Raw genomic sequence first — 21291 nt, forward strand, 5'->3', positions numbered from 1 at the left:
CCACTACCGCGGTAGTCAGGCGCGTGACCGCCGCTTCATCGAGGCCCACTCCGTCGGATGCTCTCCTGCCGTCGGCCATTTTGTAGTCACTACTGCCGGGTTTCACTTTCTCCTTCTCCTTCCGTTGCGGCTTTGCAGACATCGCCACTGCACTCCAGTCAGCTGGGAACTGAATCGGGGTTGTTTCGCAAGGCTGTCTTCCTTCCCCAAGGCTAGTTTTACAATTTGACTCTTTTGTTTGTCAGGTGTAGGAGGGCCGGCACCGGAGCTCTGCTGAGACAGGTCTCACCAGGCTCACCGCATCATATGACTTACCCCACAAGATTCTTTACATGTTGGTGTACCTACCCCAAAGAGCTTACAAGCAGAGTTTATACATGGGGCAGTTTTTTGAGTGGCGGAGGGGTCTCCAGGCACACAGCACGATGTGAGGTGGTCTTCCTGCATTGTTTCTACTGTCTCATGATGGATTTTCTTTCACTTTCTAGACACGAGAAGCCTCTGCTGTGTCTCCTTCATGCAATCCAGGGAACTTTCCATTTTGTTGAAAACTAGTGTAATGTAACTCAGTGAATGAAAAAGAAGCACAGAGCTGGTCCGATGGTTCAGTGGCAGTGCTGGGTGTATGCTATGCCACTGTCATGTGGGTGACCTCAGTTTGACTCCTGGGCCCAGAGGAGACTGAGAACACTAGAGAGGGAACAGTCATTGCTCCTGGCGAGGCAGGAGGTCCTATTACCAAGGTGCAAAAGTGGACTTTGATGACTGCATAAGAGCTCATTTATGCCAGGGTCTGCAGGGACCTGAAGGACATGCCTCTTGGTCAGAGGACTGTTGCTGCAGTAGTTGAGCTCGGCAGTGTTAAAAGTGAGGAGGAAACCCTCTCCCTCCCCACACGTAATTGCAAATAAAGGTTTGTATTATTTTTTTTTTATCAGCTTAGCAGTTTTCCTCTGCTCCTTTGGTCCTCCATTTCAGTTGGTAGCAGGGCTGGGATGTGGTGCCATGAGCCATTATTCACAACTATCTGGGGACTTCCCTCCTATTTTAATTCCCCTCCCTATTCATGCTCAATCCAGTGTTCGCAGTGCAAGCCCCTTAGCATCAGGGCCCCTTCCAGAACCCCACAATCATAGGCCCTGTATCCGGCCACTATTTGTCGCTGTTGTGTGATGATGGAGGCTCGCCTCCAGGAAGCAGGAGGGAACTGCTGGGCCAGAATAATATAGCCAGAACCAAAGTGTTTGCATCTTATACGTTACCCTCCTTTTTCATGCCTTTTTCCCTTATTTGCTAGTTTTCCCTTTTTTTTTTTGTTTCCATCGAGTGCTTCTTTCTTACAGCCTTCTCCATGTCATCCCAGTGTGTCACACACATGTAGCAGTTCTAGTGATGCAGTCATTTTTATAGTGGAAATGGATTTGTGTGAAGATATAATCGTTTCTTAGTTAGTAGGGGTGTTTGTGTGCATTTGTCATGAATTCAGTCTACTGTATTTAAATGTATTTTTTAATGTAAATGAATGTGCTGGCTTGTCTAATTATGGATGAATTCGGAAAAGGTGATGTTAACCTGATCCAGAATATACACAGTATGGGTAAATGCAGACTTCCCTTCTCCGCTCCCCAAACTCACGCTCTGTCAGTGCTTGGGTGCAAAATGATGTACGACTTAATCTATTCCAACAGCAATGGCCCTGGCTGGACTATTCAGACTCGCTGCAGCCTGTTTCATGTGTCTGTCTTTATTTTATATTTTGACTTTTGTTGGGGGGTGTGTGTGTGTTTTCTTTTGTTTTTCCTTCAGCTGTGAGTGAGTTTTTCTCCAAAAGCTGCATTCCTGGAGCCAATCAGAACGGTTTCCCAACTAACCTGTGTGAGCTCTGCAAGGGTGATGAGAAAGAAAAGAAGAAATGTGTCAAAGGGGTGGAGGAGCCATACTTTGACTACAGTGGTGCCTTCAGGTAACACAACTACGGAACCCTCTGGGCCAGATTTATCAGGACATGCACCACTGGCAGTCCCATTGGGGCACATCATTCACTGTGCTTGCCTAGAATATTCAGTTTGCGTATTGCCTTTCCTTGTGCATCTTTAATTCCTTTGAGATATTTAAAAGTCTGTATCATATCTCCTTTGAAAGTACTGGTGAGCCACCCCTGGATAATAAGACTGGTGCCGCCTTACAATAATTAGTCAGCAAACCTTCCAAAAATTAACTCACTTCAGTGGAAGTGTCAGATGCAGAATGGTATTGAGTTTGTCCCAACTGGCCATGAATTGCATTTGCATGGCTATCACCTCTTAAGGCCAACTAAACCCTTTAGCATAGGAACCTGTTAAGGTCTTTAAATCTTGCAAGGGGATGCAAAGAAGGCAGTAACAGATTATTTTTCAAGTGAAAAAGCTGTTTAACTCTTCAGTTCCAGTTTAGATTTAAAAATTCAGAAATACTTCTGCAAAGGCTGCTGGGAAATGACAGGGTGCACATGTCACTGGGATATGGGGTATTTTGGCCCAGCCAACCCAGAGTCCAGCTCAGCTAGGAATGTGTAGGATTATAAGCATAAAGGCTGCTGGTTCAGAGAAGATGGCCATTAATAGCCATTTATGATCAGAAATGACATTTTTGCTGTGTAATTGATGCAAGAAGTGTCATATTCTTATCATTTCCCATTGTTGTGAAGGAAGTTTGAGCCCAATCTAAAAAAAAAAATTGGCCATAAAAATAAGAACTTGTTTTAAAAGCATTGACCTATTTTTTGCCTAATTCTGTATGCACTGAGCATCCAGAATGTTCTGATAAGTTTTGATTTGATTCTCCATTTCATAATGCTTTATCAAAGCACAAAAGTTTGTATAAAGATTTTTAGAACAATAATAACAATTTACACATTGAAAGTTTATTCTGTTCATGAATCTATATATTGTATATACAGAGAGATTATGCATATGTATTTGTAGCATATTTTAGATTGCACCTTTAAAACATAATTATGGTTGCAGCTAGTATAGTGCAAGAAATGCATCAGTGAGGAGCAGCAGAAAGTGTAAATGCATGGCAATAAGTGGATAATGTAGGGCAGAAACTCTTTCACCTCTCCTCTCCCACCATTCCCTCTGTCACCTGGAGCAAATCCTGGGCCTTGAGCACATCTGGCTCTTAGATTTTTAGCTCTGTGCAAGGATCCTGTAACTGTATAATTTAAGCTCCATAAATAATAAGGGAGAGAAGGCTAGTGTCTGCTTGTATAGAAAAAGAAGATACTTCAGAAGAGAATAATCCCATGAGCATTTCTGGACAGGTGACGCAGGATTCAGCTTTGTGTGGGTGCGCAGTTATTACATGTCCTGCATTCTCAGCGTGGTGCACTGCTGTCAAGCTTTCAGCATGGCCCAGAAGAGCTGGAAACATACAGTTCTTGGTATGCACTAAATCTGACAAGCTTGGAAAGGATACACAATTTCTAATGGAATACTTTGCATTGAGCACAAATTTCAAAAATGGTGTCGACCTTGGGAAACCTCAGGAGTTCCTTCGTCGCGGGGTCCAAGAGGTAGAGAGCTTCTAGGGCTCGGCGGCCCCCCTTGAAGGTGGCCTCTGGGGCGTCCCATTCCAGGTCGATCAGTTGTTGTACGGCCTGTAGCATAGGGAAATGGCGTGAGGTTTGGCGGAGCCCGGCCAGGAAGGGGCTTGCCTTGGAGTCTGCTGTGTTGCATGTGTCCAGAATGACCAATGCCTTCAGACTCGTGGCTATGAGATCTGATAATTCGTCTTTTGGGAAGAAGCGAGTCATGGTGCGATGTGATTCCATTCCTGGAGGGAGTTCCCCCTCTTCCAGGGGTTCTGGTTCCTCCTGCAAATCATCTGTGTCCCCTAAGGGGAGGTATTTGTCCAGGGGCGGCTCATCTGGTGGAGGCTGGGAGGGCCCTGGGAGGTTCTGGGCCACTGGCGGGGGTTGTGGTTGTGCCGCTGGTGGTCCTGTCTATGCATGGATGTAGGATTGTAGTTCCGCGAAGAATCCCGCCCAGGTGAAGTTGCCTGAGACCGCATTGGGTCTGGCGGCGCTCCCTGAGGGGCCCCACTGAGGGGGGCCGAGTCGGGAATAGAGAGGTCCAGGGTAGTCTCGCTGGTAGATCCGTCTCCCCCCGAGCTTCTTTGCACAACAGGCATAGGGTGGAGGTCACCTCGGGCTGTGCCGCTCTCAAGTGGCATGCCTGGCAGAGGACTGGGCCTTTAGCTGTCTTGGACAGCGGTGCCATGATCTGCGCGTGTTCCGGGTGCACCTACGTTGTGCGCCTAGGAATGGAAGATGCGCGCGTGGCTGTGCACACGGGCCTAGTTGTGCGCGTCACTGTGTACCTGGCGTATATGCGCGCAGCACTGTGCGCACAAGTATTTTATGTGCCCGGCTCGCTGCTGTGCGCACGGCTCAGTTGTGCGGACAAGCGGCGACTAAGGGGGGAAATGGCGCCGGCAACCACACGGGCAAGATGGCGGCCCCCCCGGAGGGTCTCCACATGGGAGGACCCTCGAGCCAGATTGGGGAATAACCCAGACGGGGCTGCTCAACCCGATTAGACAGACACCGGAGGGGCGATCTGTGCGGTTATCCGAGCCTCGGAGACCAGAGACTTAGAGAGAGGTTTTCTACCTTACCTTGTCTCGGCGCTTCCCAGTCTCTTGCCGGGTGGTCTCCGGCTGCGGGGGGAGAGGGGAATACCTTCACCGTCGTGCTCAGTCTTGCATCCGCTGCCTCTCAGCCGCTCCCTTTTCAGGGGGCTAAGTCCATGCCGGGTCGGCGATCGGACCGAGGCTGCCTCTCAGCCACTCCACCGGGGGCTAAGTCCACGCCGGGACCGAGGCTCACCTCTGAGGGATCTCGGAAATCACCTCAGGAATTCTTGACTGGGGGAGGGACCCTTAAGAATCACCGCAGGAGAGCGGAGCTCGTCTGTAGGTAAGATTCTTTCTTTCTTTCTTCTTTGAATTTGGAATTTGGGTTTCTAATGCTGTGCAAGCGTGTGTGAAGTCCTGAACTGCTATGGAGATGGAAAAAAACTGAAGAACAGAGCCTCGTGCACGGGTATATGTAGTGCTGACGTCAGATTGAAATCTGACTCCATCTCCAATTGCTATCAGGATCACACCATACCCATTGGTCCTGAGTCCATCTGCTACACGCTAGGAAAGGGTTTGTATGTGTAAGAGACATGCGGGAAGGCTGCGATGGTGTATGTGAGCAAGAGTGAGATGATGTGGGTGGTTCTTGTGTGAGAGGGAGGCTTTGTTTGTTCAGATGAGAAAGGGAGACTGTGTATGTGTGTGAAATCAAAGCTGTTTGTGAGCGTATTTGAGAGAGAGCGCTCCCAAGGTGGTAGGATGGATTATAAATTGATTGACTGAGTGACGTCAATGAGCAGTGGTAATTGGAACCTATCCTGAAGAAAGAAGAGCAGAGTTCCTCAAGGTTCGGTTCTGAGACCGGTTCTGTTCTGTATCTTTGTGTGCGATGTTGCGGAGGGATCAGAAGGCAAAATTGTTCTCTTTGTGGATGATACAAAGATCTTCAACAGAGTGGACATGCCTGAAAGAGTAGAGAGAATGACCTAAGGAAACTTGAGAAGTGGTTGAAGGTTTGGCAGTTGAGATTCAATGCCAAGAAGTGCAGAGTCATGCATCTGATGTGTTGTGGGGTGGGGCTAAAGGCTGATGAGCACAAGCTGGGACAGAGACCTTGGGATGATAGTGTCTGATGATCTGAAGGTGGCAAAACAATGTGTCAAGGTGTTGGCTAAGGCCAGAAGGATGCATCGAAAGAGGCATAACCAGCAGAAAAACGAGGTGATAATGCCCCTGTACAGGCTCTTGGTGAGGCCTCACTTGTGTTCAGTTCTGCAGAGCTCATCTCAAAAAAGATAAGGATGGAGTTGAAGTGGTTCAGAGAAAAGCAACCAAAATGGTGTGGGGGTCTGTACAGCAAGCTGTGTGAGATGAAACTGAAGGAGCTGAATATGTATACCCTGGAGGAGAGGAGAGACGGGGAGATAGGATACAGACCTTCAAATACCTGAAAGGAATTAATGGTAAAATATTTTCCAGAGGAAAGGAAGTTGTAAAACTAGGAGTCATGATATGAAACTTCAAGGGGGAAGGCTTAGGAACAATGTCAGGAAATATTTCTTCATGGAAAGGGTTATGTGGAATTCTCTCCCGGAGAGGTAGTGAAGACAAAAACGGCATGTGACAAACACAGAAGATCCCTGCTGGCTAGAGAATCGAAATGAAGATATGGGATAAATTTTCTACTACACCTCGGGGGTAAGATGAACATGCCATACTCGGTGAAACCAAGGGTCCATCAAGCCCAGCATGCTGTTTCCAACAGTGGCCAATCCAGGCTATAAGTACCTGGCAAGTACCAAAACACTAAGCAAATCCCATGCTACTGATACCAGTAATAGCAGTTCTAAGTCAACTTGATTAATAGCAGGTAATGAACTTCTCCTCCAAGAACTTATCCAAACCTTTTTTAAACCCAACTGCACTAACCACATCCCCTGGCAACAAATTCCAGAATTTAATTGTGTGTTGAGTGAAAAAGAACTTTCTCCGATTAGTTTTAAATGTGCTACATGCTAACTTCATGGAGTGCCCCCTAGTCCTTCTATTATCCGAAAGAGTAAATAACGGATTCACATTTACCCATTCTAGAACTCTCATGATTTTAAACACCTCTATCATATAAGAACATAAGAAATTGCCATGCTGGGTCAGACCAAGGGTCCATCAAGCCCAGCATCCTGTTTCCAATAGAGGCCAAACCAGGCCACAAGAACCTGGCAATTACCCAAACACTAAGAAGATCCCATGCTACTGATGCAATTAATAGCAGTGGCTATTCCCTAAGTAAACTTGATTAATAGCAGTTAACGGACTTCTCCCTCTCATCCGTCTCTTCTCCAAGCTGAACAATCCTAACCTCTTTAGTCTTTCCTCATAGGGGAGCTGTCACATCCCCTTTACCATTTTGGTCGCACTTCTATGTACCTTCTCCATCGCAACTATATCTTTTTTGAGATGCGGGGACCAGAATTGTACACAGTATTCAAGGTGAGGTCTCACCATGGAGCAATACAGAGGCATTATGACATTTTCCATTTTATTCAGCATTCCCTTCCTAATAATTCCTAACATTCTGTTTGCTTTTTTGACTGCTGCAGCACTCTGAGCCGACGATTTTAAAGTATTATCCACTCTGATGTCTAGATCTTTTCCTGGGTGGTAGCTTCTAATATGGAACCTAACATTGTGTAACTACAGCAAGGGTTATTTTTCCCTATATGCAACACCTTGCACTTGTCCACATTAAATTTCATCTGCCATTTGGATGCCCAATCTTCCAGTTTTGCAAGGTCCTCCTGCAATTTATCACAATCCGCTTGTGATTTAACTACCCTGAATAATTTTGTATCATCTGCAAATTTGATTACCTCGCTTGTCGTATTCCTTTCCAGATCATTTATAAATATATTGAAAAGCATGGGTCCCAGTACAGATCTCTGAGGCACTCCAATGCCCACCTCCCTCCACTGAGAAAATTGTCCATTTAATCCTACTCTCTGTTTCCTGTCTTTTAACCAGTTTGTAATCCATGAAAGGACATCACTACCTATCTCATGGCTTTTTACTTTTCCTAGAAGCCTCTCATGAGAAACTTTGTCAAATGCCTTCTGAAAATCCAAATACACTACATCTACCAGTTCACCTTTATCTACAAGTTTATTAACCCCTTCAAAAAAGTGAAGCAAATTTGTGAGGCAAGACTTGCCTTGGGTAAAGCCATGCTGACTTTGTTCCATTAAACCATGCCTTTCTAGATGTTCTGTGATTTTGATCTTAAGAACATTTTCCACTATTTTTCCTGGCACTGAAGTCAGGCTAACTGGTCTGTAGTTTCACGGATCACCCCTGGAGCCCTTTTTAAATATTGGGTTTACATTGGCCACCCTCCAGTCTTCAGGTACAATGGATAATTTTAATGATAGGTTACAAATTTTTACTAATAGATCTGAAATTTTATTTTTGAGTTCCTTCAGAACCCTGGGTTGTATACCATCTGGTCCAGGTGATTTACTACTCTTCAGTTTGTCAATCAGGTCTACCACATCTTCTATTACTCCCTCTGTCTCTTCCACACAGTGGCTCAGCTTCCGCAAATCTGATCGCAAAGTTTCGATATTGGCCTGCATGTTCTCTTTCAAGGATCTAATCTCTGTCTTCAGCCCCTCAAACCATGCCTTGAAATCCTTTTTTGTCAGCGTCTCGGTCGGTGATGCAAGGGCCTGGTTTCCCTGAGGGCTCACCTCTGGCAGAGGCACCTGGCCTGCGGTATCAGGATCCTCCGATAAGGCCGCGAACCTGGATCCTCCTGCATCAAACGAGAATTTCGCTAGGTCGACGGCTTTTATTTTTGCCAGGCATAATCAGAAAGCTGTACTTCGACCGGCTCGTTAACTGAAAGAAATTTCCGCACGGAATGCTGGAGAGCGGTTTTAAGTGGTGTACCGCAATGATCGGTGTTGGGACCGGTCCTGTTCAATATCTTTGTGAGCGACATTGCGGACGGGATAGAAGGTAAGGTTTGTCTTTTTGCGGACGACACTAAGATCTGCAACAGAGTGGACACGCCGGAAGGAGTGGAGAGAATGAGACGGGATTTAAGGAAACTGGAAGAGTGGTCGAAGATATGGCAGCTGAGATTCAATGCCAAGAAGTGCAAAGTCATGCATATGGGGAGTGGAAATCCGAATGAACTGTATTTGATGGGGGGGGAAAGGCTGATGTGCACGGAGCAGGAGAGGGACCATGGGGTGATAGTGTCTAATGATATGAAGTCTGCGAAACAATGCGACAAGGCGATAGCAAAAGCCAGAAGAATGCTGGGCTGCATAGAGAGAGGAATATCGAGTAAGAAAAGGGAAGTGATTATCCCCTTGTACAGGTCCTTGGTGAGGCCTCACCTGGAGTACTGTGTTCAGTTCTGGAGACCGTATCTACAAAAAGACAAAGACAAGATGGAAGCGGTACAGAGAAGGGCGACCAGGAAGGTGGAGGATCTTCATTGGATGACGTACGAGGAGAGATTGAAGAATCTAAATATGTACACCCTGGAGGAAAGGAGGAGCAGAGGTGATATGATACAGACTTTCAGATACTTGAAAGGTTTTAATGATCCAAAGACAACAACAAACCTTTTCCGTGGGAAAAAAATCAGCAGAACCAGGGGTCACGATTTGAAGCTCCAGGGAGGAAGATTCAGAACCAATGTCAGGAAGTATTTCTTCACGGAGAGGGTGGTGGATGCCTGGAATGCCTTTCCGGAGGATGTGGTGAAGACCAGAACTGTGAAGGACTTCAAAGAGGCGTGGGATAAACACTGTGGATCCATAAAGTCAAGAGGCCGCCAATGAAGAGTGGGTGACTCGCCAGAATGATGGCTACTGCCTGGAGACAATACCCTTATTCAATAAACATATACATGCTTACTGTGACTCCAACATCGCTCTAAGCTTCAACAGCAAGAGGAAACGTGGAAAAAAGGATTCGCACTCACAAAGAGGGGAGTAGCTGGCTTGTAATGGCGGTTACTACCCCAAACCAAATAAGCCTGATACTTCACTTTCAATGCATATACAGCATAGTTCTCTGCTTCAACGGCATGGGAGAAAGGCTGATACATCACGCATTTCCAGCATAGCTCTCTGCTTCAACAGCAGGGGAAAAGAAAAACTGATGCTTCACGCATATCCAGCATAGCTTCAACGGCAGGGGAGAAGAAAAAAGGATTCGCACTCACAAAGCGGGGAGTAGCTGGCTTGTTACGGCGGTTACTACCCCAAACCAAATGTGCCTGATACTTCACTTTCAATGCATATCCAGCATGGCTCTCTGCTTCAACGGCATGGGAGAAGACTGATACATCACGCATTTCCAGCATAGCTCTCTGCTTCAACGGCAGGAGAGAAGAAAAACTGATTCTTCACGCATATCCAGCATATCTCTCTGCTTCAATGGCAGGGGAGAAAAAAAAACCTGATACTTCACGCATATCCAGCATAGCTCCCTGCTTCAACGGCAGGGGAGAAGAAAAACAACCAATAAGGGCTGTATAACATAGTCTGGGTAAAACAAGCATGGGTGTAGCTTGCTTATTGCGGTGGTTACTACCCCTACTACCCCTAACTAATCAAGCTAGATATTTCACTTGGATGCAGCTCCATCACTGCTCTCTACGTTAATGGTGGGGGTGGAAGGGAAATAGAACCAAGAGCTAAGAGAAACAGATAAGTATGAGAGAAAAGATGTGTGAAGCTTGCTGGGCAGACTGGATGGGCCGTTTGGTCTTCTTCTGCCGTCATTTCTATGTTTCTATGTTTCTATGTAAGTTGTGCTGCTTAGTCGTGGGGAGGGAGGAGAGGCAGGCTTAGGCGCCCATCCTGAATAATGACATCATTCCTCCTCAATAATTTTCCCTTTGGCTATTATTAATTGATGGGAACTTATTAAGCACTGTCCCCCGTTTGGGTTTGCCGCCTGCAGAAAGCGAAGGGGGGGGGGGGGGGGGAGAAGAAGAGGCTGCAGAAAAGGGATCCCAACCGGCAGCAACTCTCCCGGGTCACAAACAACAACCTCCCGAGTGCCTATTGCCTACTTTTTATCTTGTTTAAATGTTTATGGGTGCTTGGCTCACCTGATTCGAGGCTGTAGCGAGGTTCCAACTTCTGTGCTCCCTCTCCGCATCCCCGCTGATGTTTGCACGGCAAAATGGCATCAGGTGAAAAGCAGAGCCCAAGCTGTACGCCGCTCTCCGCGAACTGCTTGTCCAACATTTTGTGGATTTCCGGAGGCAACAACTCCTGCCCGATCAGACGGTGCAGCAGGAGTCGGGGTAGTAAGAATTTAGGGTGGCGAGATCGGTGGTCTGGGGGAGAGGCTGTGCACAAGTCTCAGATACCCCCAGCCATCCTGTGTCGCCCTGACTTTTTTTTTTTTTGTTTGTTTCTTTTCCCGCTGCAATATGGCGGTCGGGGAGAAGGCAGATTGGGGACTTCAATCTATTACAGCTCTCCCTTCCCGTGGTGAAACAGTGCTCCTGTGTTCCCCCTTTTATGTCCCAGTGACTCTGGCCCGATCTGGTGCTGCAGCCGAGTTCTTACTTGGAATTATATATTTTCTTTTCCCCGCAGCGAAAATGGCGGTCAGGGAGAAGCAGAGTGAGGATTTCAAACGCTATCTGCTCTCCCGTCCTGCGGCGATCAGCGCTCCTTTTCCCCTGATTTTGTCCACGATTCTTGCCCAATCTTATGCTGTGGGAGGATTTAGGTGTTTGTAAATTTTCAAGGTAAAAATGTTGTTTGGGAAAAAAGCTGAGTGGGAGCTTCAATCGCTAGCTGCCACCCCATCTCACACCAAACAGCGCCCCTCCTCCCCGCCTACCACATCTTCTAAGATTACTGTGACTTAGTTCAGTCCATGTGAATCATTACCCATGAAAACCTTCTCTGGAACGGGTATCACCCCAACATCCTCTTCAGTAAACACCAAAGCAAAGAAATAATTTAATCTTTCCGCAATGGCCTTATCTCCTCTAAGTGCCCCTTTAACCCCTCGATCATCTAACGGTCCAACTGACTCCCTCACAGGCTTTCTGCTTCGGATATATTTTAAAAGGTTTTTACTATGAGTTTTTGCCTCTACAGCCAACTTCTTTTCAAATTCTCTCTTAGCCTGTCTTATCAATGTCTTACATTTAACTTGCCAATGTTTATGCATTATCCTATTTTCTTCTGTTGGCTCCTTCTTACAATTTTTGAATGAAGAACTTTTGGCCAAAATAGCCTCTTTCACCTCCCCTTTTAACCATGCCGGTAATTGTTTTGCCTTCCTTAATCTGTGGAATACATCTGGACTGTGCTTCTAGGATGGCATTTTTTAACAATGTCCATGCCTCTTGTACACTTTTTACCTCTGTAGCTGCTCCTTTCAGTTTTTTTTCTATTTTTCTCATTTTATCAAAGTTTCCCTTTTGAAAGATTAGCACTAGAGCCATGGTCCCCCTTCCAGTCATTAATTCAAATTTGATCATATTATGATCACTATTGCCAAGTGGCCCCACCAATATTATTTCTCTCACCAAATCCTGTGCTCCACTGAGGATTAATCTAAAATTGATCCCTCTCTCGTTGGTTCCTGAACCAATTGCCCCATAAAAATGTCATTTATTCCACCCAGGAACTTTATCTCTCTAGCATGTCTTGATGTTACATTTACCCAGTCAATATTGGGGTAATTGAAATCTCCCATTATTATTGCACTACCAATTTGGTTAGCTTCCCTAATTTCTCTTAGCATTTCACTGGCTGTCTCACTATCTTGGCCAGGTCGATGGTAGTATACTCCTATCACTATAATCTTTCCCAACACACAAGGGATTTCTACCCATAAAGATTTCATTATATATTTAGTATCATGCAGGATCTTTATCCTGTTGGACTCTATGGCATCCCAGACATAAAGCGCCACACCGCCTCCCGGGTGCTCCTCTCTGTCATTGCGATATAATTTGTACCCCGGTATAGCACTGTCCCATTGGTTGTCCTCCTTCCACCATGTTTCTGAGATGCCAATTAAGTCTATGTCATCATTCATTGCTATATATTCTAATTCTCCCATCTTACTTCTTAGACTTCTGGCATACAAACATTTCAAAGTGTGTTTTTTGTTTGTATTTTCATTCTGCTTTTTAATGGATAGAGATAAATTGGAATTTTTTAGCTCAGGTGAGTTTTTAATTACAGGCACTTGGACTACTTTTCTTATTATTGGAACCTCTCTGTCGGGATGCCCTAATTCTAATGCATCAGTAGTATCCTTTGAAGATACCTCCCTCCGAACTAAGTGCTGATAAGCGACTGTCAGCTTTCCCCTTTGTTCTAGTTTAAAAGCTGCTCTATCTCCTTTTTAAAGGTTAGCGCCAGCAGTCTGGTTCCACCCTGGTTAAGGTAGAGCCCATCCCTTCAGAAAAGACTCCCCCTTCCACAAAAGGTTCCCCAGTTCCTTACAAAACCAAATCCCTCCTCCTTGCACCATCGTCTCATCCATGTATTGAGACTCCAGAGCTCTGCCTCCCTCTAGGGACCTGCGTATGGAACAGGGAGCATTTCAGAGAATGCTACCCTGGAGGTTCTGGATTTCAGCTTTCTATCCAAGAGCCTAAATTTGGCTTTCAGACCTTCCCTCCCACATTTTCCTATGCGTTGGTGCCAACATGTACCACAACAGCTGGCTCCTACCCATCACTGTCTAAAATCCTATCTAGGTGACGCATGAGGTCCGCAACCTTCGCACCAGGTAGGCAAGTTACCAGGTGATCTTCACGCCCACCAGCCACCCAGCTGTCTACATTCCTAATAATCGAATCACCAACTATGACGGCCGACCTAACCCTTCCCTCCTTGGCAGAAGCCCTGGGAGACATCCTCAGTACGAGAGGACAATTCACCACCTGGAGAGCAGGTCCTTGCTACAGGATCCTTTCCTGCTGCACCAGGTTGATGCTCTCCGATCATGAGACTTTCTTCCTCCAAGGCAGCACCAGGACTGCCAGTCTGAAGTTGGGACCTGGTTACTATGTCCCTGAAGGTCTCGTCTATATACCTTTCTGTCTACCTCAGCTCCTCCACGTCTGCCACTCTAGCCTCCGGAGATCTGACTCGTTCTCTGAGAAACAGGAGCTCTTTGCATCGGATGCACACGTACAACTTCTCACCCTCGGGTAAAATATCATACATGTGACACTCGATACAAAAGACTGGGAGCGGCAGTTACTACTACACAAAAAAAACCCCAAACAAAAACTTGCTGGGCAAACTAGATGGAGTTTATTTGCCATCATTCACTATGTGACTATGTTACTATTTGTTCACCTGTGTGTCGGTGACAACGATGCTGTCGTCATTTGCATGTGAGATACAAGATGTCTGTGAATGTGTATATCAGAAAGGAAGTGTGTTTGTGAGTTTGAGAAATGGAGTGTGTGAGTGTGTGCGACCCTTTGCCAATTTTATTCTCTGTGTGCTTTTACAACTTACGTGTGTAACTTTCCGTTACTGGTTGATTTACACATGTAAATTGTTTGGTATAGGGAAAGCAGGTACTTCTGTGGACTCGGATGCGGGAAGCAGGCTCTGCCTTGCTATATCCAATGTCATGGACCTGTTTTTCTGATGCCCCGGAACTTGTATGCAGAATTGTCCTAGCAATGGGAAGTTATACATACAAGCTGAAAAAGGACACAGTTGAAAATCAGTTTTGTCAAAAGGCATTCTCCAGCACTTCCTGTAAAGAACACCTAAAAAAGAAGTTTTCAGGGGCAGAAATGGGTTTTGGGTTGTGGCGTTTATTTGTATTTTTTTTTTTTTTTTTTACTATCAGTAAGCGCAAAATTCACAGGCAGGATAATGCAATACGATTAAAATGCAATGAACAGCAGCCCACGTTTCTGGCATGAGCTGAGTTTTGGGGTGGTGAATTTGGGTTGAATTCTGTTTTCACGGGGGATCATAATGTAAAAAACCGTTAGCTGTTCAAACCCAGCAGTAGATGCTAATAACTCGGTGCACTTCTTGTTTCTTCCCAGGTGTCTCGTGGAGGGTGCTGGAGATGTGGCCTTCGTCAAACACTCCACGGTCATTGAAAACACTAACGGTACTGTATACAGCAGGCATCGGTGGATATTACTAGTGATGGCTGTGAAGGAAAACAAAACCCCTCTTATCCACTAAATGGTAAAATCCTTCTCTGTTTCAGGCAAAAATCCTGCGTCCTGGGCTGCCGGTGTGAATTCCAGTGAATTCCAGTTGCTGTGTCCAAACGGAGCCCGAGCTGAAGTAGACCAGTATGCAGCATGTAACTGGGCCCCAGTACCTGCACATGCAGTCATGGTCCATCCCGACACCAACATTTTTGCTGTATTTGGCCTGCTGGATAAAGCTCAGGTACCATAATGAATATGTTATGGACTGGTCAGATCAATCCTCGAAACAAAAATGCACCTTCAGACTGCTTACAGGCAAGGAATCACAACCAGTGAATGGGTCGCCTTTTGGTCTTTTAGGCAAGGATTGGACAGCATAGGCAATGAACATCTCTAACGCCAAGCTGGGTTTGCTTTTGGCTCTACTGCCAACAGCTTTTATAATTAACAAAAGGGCGCCAATCCTATTTTCAAAAAGATTTTTTTACAAGCCCTTCCAGAAACAGGAGGCAGACAGCATCTGTTAAGCAAACGTGAGGTAGCGTAGGTCCTGAGGGGATCACTCTGCAAGAGCCTCACTTTGCAGAATGGTCACCAGCTGCAAATTCATCCCTGCCACAGGCTGAAGTGGATTGAGTCAAGCTAGACACTAAAATGCTCCTTTTAGGAGGAATTTGTGACCAAGGCGCTGATGTGGTCTTGATCAGTTGATGCTTCCCATTTCTGCCCCACTACTTTTTGATGACAAACTGTAGTCCAAAATGAATGATCACTAGTGGGCCAGTATGGGTGTATTCTCTAGCCAGAAAAGTCCACTGGAACACCTCTCTGGGATTTATGCTGAAGAAATAAATCATTCACTCCCCAGGGTGGCAAAGAATTTGATCGGGTGCAGATGATATTCTTAATATGCTGCCCAGGTTTGGCTGCACAAAATCATTCATTTCCAAACTCCCACTTCTAATGGATTTGGGGATTCTACAGGCAAAATTCTGTTACTTGCTATTTTTTAAAACTGTTTTGGTGATGCATCTTAGTCTGGAACTGAAGAAAGAAAATCTCTTCTCATAACTTAACAATCATTTATTTATTTTTGTACACTTGATAGGCTACAATTGTAAGATAGGCAAAGAGATGTACAATAAAGCAAAAATGCAATAAAAAAAACACGTTCCAAATGCAAACAACTATTATTTCAATAAAATGAGTAAAATAGAATAATAACTAAGCATACATCATTTGATCAAGACCAAACAAACAATTCAGACATCATTAAACTAAAAGGGGCGGATTTTAAGAGCCCTGCTCGCCGGTGAGCCTATTTTACATAGGCCTACCGGCGCGCGCAGAGCCCTGGGACTCGCGTAAGTCCCGGGGTTTTCTGAGGGGGGCGTGTCGGGGGCGGGCCCGAACCGCGCGGCGTTTTTGGGGCGGGCCCGGGGGCGTGGCTATGGCCCGGGGCGGTCCGGGGGCGTGGCCGTGCCCTCCGGACCCGCCCCCTGGTCGCGTCCCGGCGCGCGGGGATTTATGTCTCCCTCCGGGAGGCGTAAATCCCCCGACAAAGGTAAGGGGGGGGGGTTTTAGACAGGGCCGGGCGGGTGGGTTAGGTAGGGGAAGGTGAGGGGAGGGCAAAAGAAAGTTCCCTCCGAGGCCGCTCCGATTTCGGAGCGGCCTCGGAGGGAACGGGGGTAGGCTGCGCGGCTCGGCGCGCGCCGGCTATACGGAATTGATAGCCTTGCGCGCGCCGATCCAGGATTTTAGCGGCTACGCGCGTATCTACTAAAATCCCGCGTACTTTTGCTTGCGCCTGATGAGCCAGCAAAAGTACGCCAAATCGCGCGGTTTGAAAATCTACCCCAGCCTGAATAAAGTCAATTAAGAAAATTCCAGGTCTTAAAACTTACATCATTAATAGATTACTGTCCAGAAAAAATGAAAAACGTGTGTGGTGGACAGGGTCATGCAGGCTGATTTGCCCAGACCTCACACATCCTTTGACACATGGCAGTTCAGGTGCTTGTAGTTGCTTTACAAGATTGTACGATAGTTACTTTTCTAGTTGTGTGGCTCAGAGTGCAGGCTCACTTCCCAGATGATGTCACTGCACGTGGCATGGATGGTGCAGTTTCATGCATAGATCTTCTGTACAGGCTGGTAGCTGCAAGGACATTGCAGGAAAACCAAAACAGTCACAGAATTCAAGGATGGCTGGGACGAGCACAGGGGGTGTTGAGTTGCAAGGAAGTGAAGGAAAGCCAGGGATGGAGATCAACTGGGGCTAGAGTTATTGCAACAGAAAGGAAAGGAAATTGAGCAGAACCTTATCCACCGTCAGATTCTGTGCACTTTTGGAACAGGTTGCAGAAATGCATGCTTAATTATGCATAAATCCTCTTTCTAGGATATCTTTGGAAATGGAAATAATGAAGCATTTAATATGTTTAGTTCATCGAAATATCATGAGAAGGATCTGCTCTTTAAAGATTCGACAATTAAAATTATACCTGTCGAAGAAAAAACAACTTATTTGGAGTGGCTTGGTAAAGAATACATCGAAACGCTGAAAGGAGTGCACTGCCCTTCTGTGGCAGGTAAGGAATGCTGGAAGGAAAGCGTTGCCCTTCCATGGCAGGTAAGGAACGCTGGAAGGAGAGCGTTGCCCTTCCAAGGCTTGTAAGAAACGCTAGAAGGAGAGCGCTGCCCTTCCGTGGTAGGTAAGGAACGCTGAAAGGAGAGCGCTGCCCTTCCGTGGTAGGTAAGGAACGCTGGAAGGAGAGCGCTGCCCTTCCGTGGTAGGTAAGGAACGCTGGAAGGAGAGGTTTGCCCTTCCGTGGCAGGTAAGGAATGCTGGAAGGAGAGCGCTGCCCTTCCGTGGTAGGTAAGGAACACTGGAAGGAGAGCGCTGCCCTTCCGTGGCAAGAAAGGAACGCTGGAAGGAGAGCGCTGCCCTTCCCTAGCAGGTAAGGAATCTGGAAAAGGGCACTGACCACCTGGGGGTAGCAAAACCGTTGCTTCTTCCTGCATTGCTGTAATCGATCATCTACTTGAACTCCAGTAACTGTTTTGTAAATGTTCACACTTTGTAGACTGCTGGTATACTGTCCAGTCCTGGTGTGGTAACGCCTATCCCAGCGCTGCCTATTTCTTGCAATCTTTCTGAATACATTGGGATGGCAGCTAGAAAATCTCACAGTGACGTGGAGTTATTCTGGCAAAACCTGTGCAGTCTACTTGTAAGATACTTGTTGGGTCTTGATAAATCCAGACTCTCAAGTTGGCATGATAACTACTTGAACAGCATTTTAGGGATCCTGTTATAACTGAACTGATATATACAGGTGCTCCGTATAGAGAAATATAATTGCTCTGCTTGTATTTTCTACCAAAGGTATTATGGAGTTGCTCCTGTGACCCTACCTTCAGTTTGTCCCTCCCCCGTGCCCTTCCAAGATTTCTGTTCAGTAATTTGTTTATATTTTTTTCTCTCCGCAGTAGCTGTAAGTTCGTTGAACATTGTCCCACTGCTGCTCTCCAGCATCCTTCTGCTCAGCCTCCACATGTGAACTTCTGCCACAGGATGAGCCGAGCCAGTCCAGGATTAAAGAACGCTTAGTGACCACTGGTACTGATCACCAATCCTGCAAGCACTGGGGATGGAAGGGAACATGGGGCCCCCTCAGACCTGCAGCAGGAGTTTTTATATTGTACTAAACTAGTCTAGGTGATCATGCCATGAGACTTTCGGTCCTGCCTTCTCTAAAAGAGACTTGTAAAGGAAATCACGTTGCCGCTTGCGTCTTCCAGCAAAACATGTTGGGCCCCTAAAAGAGGCAATAATACCAGAAAAGAGTTGCCATTCCAGTCCTTGAGCCAGCATCTTCTAGTTAACGTCTCCAGGGCCAGTGCAGGCATTTTTGGCACCCTAGGCAAACCTTTAGTCATTCACCCTCCACCAACTTAACTACTGGCGGTAGTGGCTTCAGCCCAGTGCTCCCTTCCTTAGAGGTGTTGGCTCTGGTATAGCATCCCTCTGGACCTCACACTGGCAAGATTTTGCCACCCCCATAATCATTGCGGTCTAGGCAACTGCCTAGTTTGCCTAATGGCGCACTAGCCCTGCCCGTCTCCCAAGCAATCCAGTGTCATTGAAATATCATCTTTAAAATTGATAATTTGCTATATTTGTATATTGGTCTCTCTGTCTCTCTTCAAAAAGGTTATTTGCACTGCTTTTTCGGGGACATTGATGGGGCAGTTTTCAGCTTGGCCATAGGGCTTGCAGGCCTGTAGAAATATTATTCCTGCAGCCTCATTTTCTGAAAACGAACAGGGCTTCCACATTGCACACAAATGAAAGCTCTGCACGTACCTTTCTTCCCGCCCAACCTCTCTCTGCCCTGTCTCCACCCTGTACTGCAGATGAGCAGAAGAGCAGGTAGAGTTATGCCCACTCAAAGGGGGGTGCAGTTTTTAAAGGAGGGGTTTCCACAGGTAAACCCCCATTTACCCCTGAAAATTCCTAGCGAAAATTACCCTCTTGGAAAGTAATATTCAAAGTCATTTCCATGGGCCAAGCTGCTTTACCTGTGGAAAAATGCCTGCCCTGCAAGTGGCTAAAAGAACGTGTGCAGGGTCTCTACGCGCACGCTCCCTCCTGCAGTCACAAAAAGCATTCCTCAGTGAAGGGGTTTGGACCTGCACACGTCTCTGCAGGTTCGAAAGTCTGCCTGTCCTACTTTTCTGCATAAACTACTGCAAAAAGCGGCAGGTGGAACAGCGGGCGGGTGACTTTCCTGGCATCATTTTCAAAGTGAAAATCAGGGTAAAGTCTGCAAATTAAAAACTACCCATGGACCTTGCACTGACCTGGGCCAATTCCGACCGAGTTTGTTTCCTTACCTGTGTTTTCAGTATCCCTGCAAAAACTGTGCCTTAATAGCTTTAACTGAAAATGAAAAAGAATAAAAGCGATTTTCTCATCCGACACAAAGACGATAGTTTGTCTCCCGCAGGTGCGCATGTGCTTCAGAACATCATCCAGCCTGCATACGGGTAAAAGGACGCCGCAGAGTAATGGGTTGTGCATTTCACCTGCCTGGGGGAGTGACTTTTATGCATGTAAATGTCTTCTCGCAGCATCAGTTTTGCTTGGCCTTTACACTAGTACATACATAAAACCCAACAACTTTTTTTTTTCTGAAGTATCGTTAGCGCTAATAAACATTGGCCAAATCTCTTTATTCCTAACCTTGAACTTGCTGCTTATTAGATGACAAGCGACACTGTCCTCTCCAGGAGTCCTGGACTATTATTGGTGTGATAGATCCCAGGAGAAGTACTTTCCTTTCCACCTTAGAGCAGCAGGAAATGTCAGTGTATGCTTTGCAGTTACGTACATCACTGAACAAATCCAAAGTTCATTCCTGCAAACTGAAACAAAAAAACATAAAAGGAAAATGAGCTTGTGTTGCAGTTTTTACTACCCAGGCTAATAAGAAGCCCTGACTGCCTCTCTCCAGGGTGAGCAAGACATGCGGGACTGTGCACATTTGCTTAACTCGCTCTTTTTTGTGGCTTTAAGGCAGAGACTTATCAAATGGTGGAAGAGTAGGACTGAGTCCCTCACAGTTAAATCAAGCAAGGAGGTGGCATGTTGCACAGAGGGATGTTCTTCTTTCACACTGACCACTAGGTGGCGGAAGGGGAGGCATTACATGGAAGCATGACACTCAGACCTTAGGTAGGGTTATGCTTTCATTGAAACAAAATGGAAAATGTTAACTAGATTTCCCATTTCGATCTACTTTTTGGGATGTGCCAAGCTCTGGTTACCTGAACTGGCCGCTGTTGGAGCAGGATGCTGGGTTTAATGGACCTTGGTCTAACCTAGCATGGAACTTCTTATTGAATTGGGTGCAAATTTAGATGCTTTCAGGATCATTCATCAAAATGCATTATGGCGTTAACGCATGCAATAATGCGTTAACACATGCGATAATAGCAATATTGCACGGCGCAAATGCAAATTTTGAGAAGGGGCGGGATTAAGGAGGAGTTTGAGTGGGAGTTACGAAAATGAGGGGCAATATTGCACCGTATGATAGCATAGGAAAATGTGGGAGGGAGGTTCTGGAAGCCAAATTTAGGCTCTTAGGTAGAAAGCTTAAATCCAGAACCTCCAGGGTAGCATTCTCTGAAATGCTCCCTGTTCCACGTGCAGGTCACCAGAGGCAGGCAGAGCTCCGGAGTCTCAATGCGTGGATGAGACGATGGTGCAAGGAAGAGGGATTCAGTTTTGTTAGGAACTGGGGAACCTTTTGGGGAAGGGGGAGTCTCTTCCGAAGGGATGGGCTGCACCTTAACCAGGGTGGAACCAGACTGCTGTCGATAACCTTTAAAAAGGAGATAGAACAGCTTTTAAACTAGAACAAAGGGGAAAGCCGACAGTCGTTCAGCAGCGCATGGTTCGGAGA

General features: G+C 46.3%; 1 protein-coding gene across 2 annotated transcripts in view; it reads left to right on the forward strand.

Annotated features, from left to right (window-relative positions):
* Positions 1–20065, forward strand: part of MELTF (melanotransferrin) — a 148271-nt gene extending 128206 nt beyond the window's left edge. For both annotated transcript variants that reach the window (XM_029616069.1, XM_029616070.1), the window contains exons 12-16: positions 1807–1963; positions 14702–14769; positions 14872–15059; positions 17220–17409; positions 18311–20065. In XM_029616069.1, the coding sequence (XP_029471929.1) occupies positions 1807–1963; positions 14702–14769; positions 14872–15059; positions 17220–17409; positions 18311–18381 (674 nt within the window). In that variant the 3' untranslated portion in view covers positions 18382–20065. The remainder of the gene's footprint in view (positions 1–1806; positions 1964–14701; positions 14770–14871; positions 15060–17219; positions 17410–18310) is intronic.
* Positions 20066–21291: the final 1226 nt, after the last annotated feature.

This window comes from Rhinatrema bivittatum, chromosome 9 (genome assembly GCF_901001135.1).
Source record: "Rhinatrema bivittatum chromosome 9, aRhiBiv1.1, whole genome shotgun sequence".
Taxonomy (NCBI): domain Eukaryota; kingdom Metazoa; phylum Chordata; class Amphibia; order Gymnophiona; family Rhinatrematidae; genus Rhinatrema; species Rhinatrema bivittatum.